The sequence below is a fragment of the Silene latifolia genome, chromosome Y (assembly GCF_048544455.1).
Source record: "Silene latifolia isolate original U9 population chromosome Y, ASM4854445v1, whole genome shotgun sequence".
In the NCBI taxonomy this organism is placed as follows: Eukaryota; Viridiplantae; Streptophyta; class Magnoliopsida; order Caryophyllales; family Caryophyllaceae; genus Silene; species Silene latifolia.
This window is the reverse complement of record NC_133538.1, coordinates 23,303,550-23,312,111: the sequence shown is the minus strand read 5'-3', so window position 1 is coordinate 23,312,111 and position 8,562 is coordinate 23,303,550. Positions and strand designations below refer to the sequence as shown.

The 8,562-nt window shown below is 40.5% G+C and overlaps 1 protein-coding gene across 1 annotated transcript; it reads left to right on the top strand.

Annotated features, from left to right (window-relative positions):
- The first annotated feature begins 1,991 nt into the window (after positions 1-1,991).
- On the top strand, positions 1,992-2,426 carry LOC141627723 (uncharacterized). The gene has a single exon (XM_074440948.1). It carries the CDS (start codon positions 1,992-1,994, stop codon positions 2,424-2,426), a length of 435 nt encoding a protein of 144 aa, XP_074297049.1.
- The last annotated feature ends 6,136 nt before the right edge of the window (positions 2,427-8,562 follow it).

The following is an 8,562-nucleotide window of genomic DNA, read 5'->3' as shown; positions in this document are numbered from 1 at the left end:
ATGATCCTCTGAATGCTCATTTAATTGAACAAGAACTGGAAGCTAGTGGCAGTGTTCGATATTTGGAGCAAGCCTGTCATGAGTTTTTACTGCAAAAATCTAAAGCCACTTGGGTTGACAAAGGAGATGACAATACTAGGTATTTTCATAGCATCATTAAAAGCAGGCAAGTTCAAAATAAAGTTATCAAAATTGAGGATTCCTATGGGCATGTGTGTGAGGAGCCTCCAAAGATTCAGGATGCTTTCCTGGATTTTTATGTTAAGCTTCTAGGGACCTCTGAGGATGTGTTAAAGTTAAGTGAAAATGTTATCAGAATGGGGAAGGTGTGTTCTACTGCTCATAGGGTGTTACTTATGTCTCCAGTCTCTGATGAGGAAATTAAGAAGGCCATGTTTTCTATTCCTGGGCATAAAGTTGTTGGGCCTGATGGGTATTCAAGTGCCTTCTTTAAGGATGCTTGGGATGTTGTAGGGGGGGGGGGGTCTGTGTGTAAGGCTATTCAAGATTTTTTCCACTCTGGTAAGATGCTTAAGCAACTCAATCATACCCTCATCACTCTCATTCCTAAGTGTGCAATGCCTCAAAATGTGACTCAGTTTAGACCTATTTCTTGTTGCAATGTGGTTTATAAGTGCATTTCTAAACTGCTTTGTAATAGACTTACTGAGGTGTTGCCTGATATTATTAGTGATAATCAAGGGGGTTTTATCAAAGGTAGGAGTATTGTAGAAAATATCCTTATTTGTCAGGATATTGTGAGGTTATATAATAGGAAGTCAGTCTCTCCTAGGTTTCTCATGAAGGTTGATTTGAAGAAAGCTTATGATTCAGTCAACTGGGATTTCTTAGAAGGGAGGTTGGCTGCCTTGGATTTTCCTGAGCCTTTTGTTGCCTTGGTTATGGAGTGTGTTAGGACTGCCAGTTATTCCTTGGTTCTTAATAGAAATTCTTTTGGGTTTTTCAAGGGTTAGAAGGGGCTCAGGAAAGGTGATCCCCTGTCTCCCCTCCTTTTTACAATCTCTATGGAATATCTGAGTAGAGTTCTTTCTTATGTTACTGAAAATATGGGCTTCAAGTATCATCCCTTGTGCAGTAAACTTAAGCTCTCTCATTTAATATTTGCTGATGACCTCCTTTTATTCAGTAAGGGTGATACTGCCTCTATTATGGTTCTTTTGAGAGCCTTTGCCACTTTCTCCAGGGCATCTGGTTTGCAGATGAGTCCATCCAAAACTAATGCCTATTTCAATGGAGTGCCTGGGGGGGTTAAGGCTGATATTTTGCAGATAGCAGGGTTCCAAGAAGGATGTTTGCCTTTTAAATATTTGGGAATCCCTATTACTGTTGGTAGAATGACCAGAGTTCAGTGTCAAGTGTTGATTGAAAAGCTCACTGCTAGGATTACTAGTTTTGGCACTAGACACCTCTCTTATTCTGGTAGGTTGGTCTTGATAAATTCAGTCCTCACTTCTTTGTATTCTTATTGGATGAATATCTTTATCATTCCCAAAGGAGTCTTGAGTAGACTGAACTCCATTTGCAGAAACTTTCTTTGGGATGGGACCATTGATCATATCAGAGTCCCTCCTGTCAGTTGGGAGAAAATTTGTTCACCCAAGAATGAAGGTGGACTAGGTATTAGAGATAGTTCTGTGTGGAATACTGCTGCTATTGGTAAGCTAGTGTGGTGGGTCTATTTTAATCCTGATAAGTTGTGGGTTAAATGGGTTAGCCAGATTTATTTAAAGGGACAAGCTTGGCCTGATTATCAACCTAGTGGAGATTTGAGCTGGGGGTGGAAATCTGTTTGTAGGGTTAGAGACAAGATGAGCCAGGGCTATGTTCAGGGGTAGTGGGTGTTGGATACTAAGGGGTATACCTTGAAGAGTGGTTATGAGCTGTTACGTGTGAAGTTTCAACCTGTGGTTTGGCATAAGGCTATCTGGAACTTGTGGTGTGTGCCAAAACATAGGTTTATTTGTTGGATGATGGTCAGGAATGCTATGCAGGTTAAAAGCAAGCTGTTTCAGCTTGGCATTAGCCCTGATGATCTTTGCTTACTTTGTGGAGTTGCTACTGAGACACATGTCCATCTATTTGAGGAATGTGTCTATAGTAGGAGTGTTTTGCAGGAAATGGCTACGTTGTGTCAGATTACTATCCCTTCTGTGAATCTTTTGCATTGGGTATGGAATCAGAAATGGGCTAAAGCTAGAAAAGAGATTGTGCTGTGTGCTTTCATGGCCTGTTATTATCATATCTGGATGATGAGGAACAGGGCTCGGGTGGAGTTTCATTTACCCAGACCGACTGTTGCTCTCCATCAGGCTAGGTGTAGTGCAAAAATGAGAATTAATGTGCTCAGTAGTCAGTTAGATCTTTGTACTAGATCATGGTTAGAGAGCATTGATTTATGTAAATAGGGGTTTGTCCCTATTTGAAATTGTTAGTATGTAAAATTGTTAGGTTGTAAAACCTTTGTTTGTGCTTAATGGAAACTTACATTTCACCAAAAAAAAAAAAAAAAAAAAAGCAAGTAAGCATGCATTACATATTTCCTATATTTATCTGAACATGCAAGAAGAACAGGCGGCTGAAATTACCAGATTCCAAAGCAGTGTAGCTAAGTTAAGACAGAGCGGCATCAATAGAGTCAGTGCTTACAAACATATTGGTCTTAGTGCATCCCTTGTCATCCCCAGAATCCAGATTGATAATCAAAGGTGACATCTTTGATTTTATCCTGAAACTGAACCTCCCAGGAGAGTGACTTGTTAAATGATAAACATTCTTGATGCCGTCAAAAGTTAAAATCAGATTGTGTTTAGCACGCAAATTCTCAATGGAATGGACCAACTTTCACACCATGGGCATAATTTTAAAAAGAGGAGCTTCGATCGCCTTAATCATAACAACCATCAAAGGACTAAAAGGAATACTACCACCAGCCTTAAAAGCCCATTCAAATATACAAAACCAACCAGGGCTAGACCAGTTAGTCCTGACTGGACTATTCTCAGGGATCCAGACCTCAGTATCCTTGGGAAGCAGCCCTTTTGTCTTCAAGAAGTGTTCAAAAGCAGACTTTAGAAGATAGGCCTCAGGAAACAAAGAGTTTAGAGATTTGATGGGTGAAAAGATGTAATCTTTATACATGGTCGACAAAATCTCAGCAGGAGGCTCAACTGCAACGACTTCGTCTTCTGGAATCACATCATGAACGTCAACCAGTTTAGCTGCCCTCTCAATTTCAGTAGGCCTAGGGGCAGTAGCTCTTCTCCTTGGCGCCATTTTCTTTTGTTTCGAGTTTCGATTGAAAGGAGAGGGTAAAATTTCTTATTTAAATTATTGGGACTTCTGGAAAGAGGAAAATTAAGGCTAGTAACAAATGAAGATGGTGAAAGAAATTTATAGGCATTGGATGAGTATTGAATGAGCATTGGATACTGTGGATATTCAGTGATAAACAAAGTCATAGTAAAATCCTCTCCTGACTTGGTGCCCGTGGGTTTTTCCCAATTCAAAGGGCTTTTCCACGTATAAATCATTGTGTCAATTTCATTTCGTTCATATTGTTATTAGCATAATTTGTCAAGGCAATATTTAGAGCTAGATCACCCTGCATACATACCCCTGGCAGGAATTTCTCCCTTGTAAGAAATCTTGATAAAACATATGACAATGTTGATTTCTGATGAAATGTTTCAGAAAGGATAATTTTGTCATCATCGTCTAATGCCATCTTGAATATTAGCCTTGAGCAATAAATGTTGACCTTTTTAAGTACTTGAAGTTTTATAGTTCAACTGGAAGTTTTAAACTTTATTTCAGATTACGTTAGAAATTTTGTTGGAAAAATTGTCAATTCTTATGAGCGTTAATTGATTGGTTAAAAAGATGTGTGTTTAGATTTTGAGTAAGTTGTGGTTTGTAAGGGCGTCTAGTGAAGGTAAGACTACCCTTAACTTTGTCGTAAAATAATTGAGTTTTATTGTTGGAAGTGCTTTTAATGACAATTACATGGGATTGGTTGATAGATGTGAATACTATGATATTGGGATTGTATAAACTTGTTTCTCCAATTAAGAAATTTATGAATGGTTGTTTGGTAATACATGTGTTCGAGTAATTACTTTTATTTTTTCCCAATTACTTAGAGAAATATAAACATTGACATTATCATATAATTATTCTCCCAATTACATAGTGAAATCCTTACCTGGCTTGGTGCCCGTGATTTTTTCCCATTTAATGGTTTTCCACGTACAAAATTCTTTGTCTCATTATTGTTGTTGTTATTATACTTACAGCTTTATATTTCAACCCTGACGACCTGACCAACATACCACTTAGAGCCAGTTAACTGCACATGACTCTATCCTGACCTGATTTTGCCTTGCGCAAAATACACCCAAAACAATTGGCGCCCACTGTGGGGCATCTAGCTCTTTAAATCCTTTTTTCTCATCTCACAAAAACTCAAAAATCCTACAAAAATGGCCCAACCTACCTTTGAAGAACAATTGAATGCAGCTCTCCAGCAAATCGCTGAGTTGGAAAGCTTGAAAGAAAAGGTAGCCCAAACTGAAGCATAAATCCTACAACTAAGAGAATTTGAGTCAACCCTAAAACAAAAATTGCAAAAAACTCAAGGAGCAGGCTCTAGATTCCAAACAGGAACCCCATTTGCATCAATCATCAAAAATATCAATTTTTCCAGTTTTGGGAGCCCAATTGGTTCTAAATCTATTGATGTTGATGGTGATGGTGAGCCAAAGAATGATAAGGAAAAACCCGATGAATCTGCAGCAGCCATCATGATGGAAGTGGTTCAGGAGATCAAGAAACTCAATGAAAAATTTGATAAGATACCAGGAGTACTTGCCAGCATGGATGAAGCTGCCCCTAACAGCTATGCTGATTCGCCTTTTATAGATGAAATAGCAAAATTAGATCTACCAAAGAAGTTTGTAGGTCCATCCATGAGGGTCTATGATGGAACCACGGATCCACAAAATCACGTGGCTCTTTATAAACAAAAAATGCTGGCTGCATCTATCCCCATCGAATTTAGACTAGTCTGCATGTGTAAGGGATTTGGAACGACCCTGACCGGCCCTGCTTTGTAATGGTACATCAACCTGCCAACTGGGAGCATCCATTCTTTCGCCAACCTGATCAACAGTTTCAACCAGCAGTTTGCGAGTAGCAGGGAGTTGAAGAAACGATCCAGTGACCTTTACCGAGTTACACAGAAGCCTGATGAAACTCTCAGGACATTCCTTGCAAGATTCAACAAGGAAAAAGTATCTATACCCAGGTGTGACGTTGGAACAGCAGTGGAAGCATTCAGGCAGGGGTTACTACCATATAGTGACTTGTACAGCGAGCTCACTAAGTATCCCTGCCATACCTTCCAGGACGTCCAGGCCAAGACTCTTGCCTTTATCAGGCTAGAAGAAGATAAAATCTATAAACTTTGATCACCCAGTAGACCAAAAGATCATGAAAGGAGCAGTAGGAAGAGCAACAAAGGAAACAACTATAGGGCTACTCCATATTCCAGGCCAGATCAATCAGAAGTTAACCTGGCTCATGAGTATCAAGGTAAGGTTAAAGTTTATCCACCTATTTCCGAACATAACTTCAGTGTTGATATCGCAGGATTAATCCAGAGACTTGACAACATGGGATCAGCTGTCAGATGGCCCAGGAAGTTAGAAAATCCCAACCCCAAAAGGGACAATTCTAAATGGTGCGAATTCCACATGGATGTTGGACACACCACGAATGATTGTTTCACCCTGAGGAAAGAAGTGGCCTACCTGCTAAATTCTGGATACTTGAAAGACATGATCAAGACGAAGGGCAGGAACGCAAACCAGGATAAAGAGAATCAGGAGTATAAGCAGGATCGTAGTCTCCCTCCACCACCACCAATCTATGAAGAAAAATTTGTATCTGGCGGATCAGAAATTTGCGGTCTGACAAGTTCAGCAGCAAAGAAGATAGCTAGGACGCCAAAGACCGTATCACCATGCAAGACGGATCATATCCCAATAATCACTTTCAATGATTGTGACTTGGTGGGCATCCCTGATATTCGTCATGATGGCCTGGTAATTTCTATGCACATTGGAACCACCATAGTAAGAAGGATCCTGGTAGACGAAGGCAGCTCAGTGAACCTGATCATGCTTGACGTAGTGAAAGCCATGAAGATGAATGAGGACTAAATCACCAAAAAATCCAGTGTCCTAGTAGGATTCAGTGGCGAAACCAGGAGCACCCTAGGAGAAATCCACCTCCCAACCTACGTGGAAGGAGTCTCATCTTATGAGAAATTTGGAGTCCTTGATTGCCTGTCATCTTACAACGCGATCTTGGGTAGGCCCTGGATTCATAATGTCAAGGCCGTACTGTCAACCTATCACCAGTGTATCAAGATACCAACAGACTAGGGCATAGCCACAATCAAAGGGGATCACAAGACAGCCCAGGAATGCTACAGAACAGCCTTGAAGCCTTCCAAGGAAGGTAAGTCCCTTGCATAGCAATTACAGTACCCTGTTAGGAGCACTTATGTAGAACCTCCCAGAATGGAAACAGATTAGGTAATCCTAGACCCTGAGTACCCTGACAGGTATGTTTTAGTAGGATCTGATGCCCCAGATAGCGTCAGGCCTGAACTGGTAAAGTTCCTTAAAAATAAATCATCTTGGTTTGCTTGGTCACATTTTGATATGACTGGAATTAGCGCTGATATAATTATGCATAAACTCAATGTTGACCCAATTTTTAAGCCTGTACAACAGAAAAGGCGGAAATTTGCAGCTGAAAGAAATACCATAATTAACGAGGAAATAGAAAAACTCTTGGATATGGGAATGATCAGAGAAGTAATGTACCCTGAGTGGCTGGCTAACGTAGTTGTTGTGCAGAAAAAGAATGGAAAATGGAGAGTCTGTGTAGACTACACTGACCTGAACAAAGCCTGTCCCAAAGATCCATTCCCCTTGCGACATATTGATGCCATGGTAGACGCCACAGTAGGCCATGAGATGCTGACATTCATGGATGCTTCCAGTGGATTCAATCAAATAAAGATGCACCCTGCTGACCAGGAGAGTACTGCATTCATTACAGACCAAGGCATTACTGTTACACTGTCATGCCTTTCGGCCTGAAGAATGCAAGGGCAACGTACCAGCGCCTGGTCAACATGATGTTTAAAGACCAAATAGGTGACATCATGGAGGTGTACATAGACGACATGGTGGTGAAATCGAAAAATGCAAAAGATCATGTAAAACATCTCGAAATAGCGTTCGAGATATTGGAAAAATACAATATGAAACTCAACCCCGCAAAATGCCACTTTGGAGTTTCTGCAGGCAAATTTCTTGGATATATGGTCACAAAGAGAGGCATAGAAGCCAACCCTGAACAGATAAAAGCTATCCTGGAACTGCAGTCACCAAAATATGTCAAGGATATCCAAAAATTGACGAGTAGCTGCCCTAAACCGTTTCATATCAAGATCCTCCGAGAGGTGCAAAATATTTTACAACCTCCTCAGAAAGAATAAACAGTTTCAGTAGACGGATGAACACGAGACAGCCTTTCAGGAACTAAAATCCTACTTATCATCTCCACCCTTATTGGCTAAACTAGAGAAGGGAGAACCCTTCTCAGTATACTTGTCTGTCACTGACACAGCGGTCAGAGCAGTCCTAGTGAAAGAACAGGATGGTCAGCAATATCCAGTCTACTATGTAAGTAAAAGCCTGCTAGATGCTGAGTTGAGGTATAGATTGCTTGAAAAATATGTTTTAGCTTAGATTATGTCATGTACTAAATTGCGACCTTATTTTGAAAGTCACCCCATTATATTCAAGACCAATTTACCCATAAAGTATGTCCTACGTAAGCCTGAACTGTCAGGCAGGATGGCCAAGTGGTTAGTACAGATTAGCACATACGATATCTCCTTTGAACCCAGGGCAGCGACTAAATCGCAGGCCCTAGCAAACTTTGTGGCTGACTTTAGCCCTAACCTGGAACCAGGCCTGATAAAAGAGGTTAACCAACTAGAAAATAAAACCCCAGACCAAGAATGGACCCTATTCATAGATGGGGCATCCAACGCCAGGGGGACATGGTTAGTATTGGTGCTCAAATCACCACAGGGAGATATGATAGCACAGGCTGTAAGCTGTGAGTTCAAAGCTACGAACAACGAAGCAGAATATGAAGCCCTGATAGCCATGCTTAAAGGTATGTCTAGACCTCGGTGTTCAAAACCTAAAGGTAAAAATTGATTCACTCCTAATTGCTAATTAAATAAAGGGAATTTATACGGCTAAGGATGCAAAAATGATTTCGTATTTAGAATATGCAAAAAACCTTACCGCTAAATTTGTTTTATTTGACATAGATCAAATATCAAGAGACCTGAACACCCAGGCTGATGCTTTGGCCACCCTAGGTTCAAATTTTACCCCTACAGTCTTCGACAAAATACCAATTGTTCATTTATTAGAGCCAGCCATCAGCAAA

Excerpts from the sequence above, each read along its gene's own strand:
- LOC141627723 (XM_074440948.1), top strand. The coding sequence starts at position 1,992 with ATGGTCAGGAATGCTATGCAGGTTAAAAGCAAGCTGTTTCAGCTTGGC.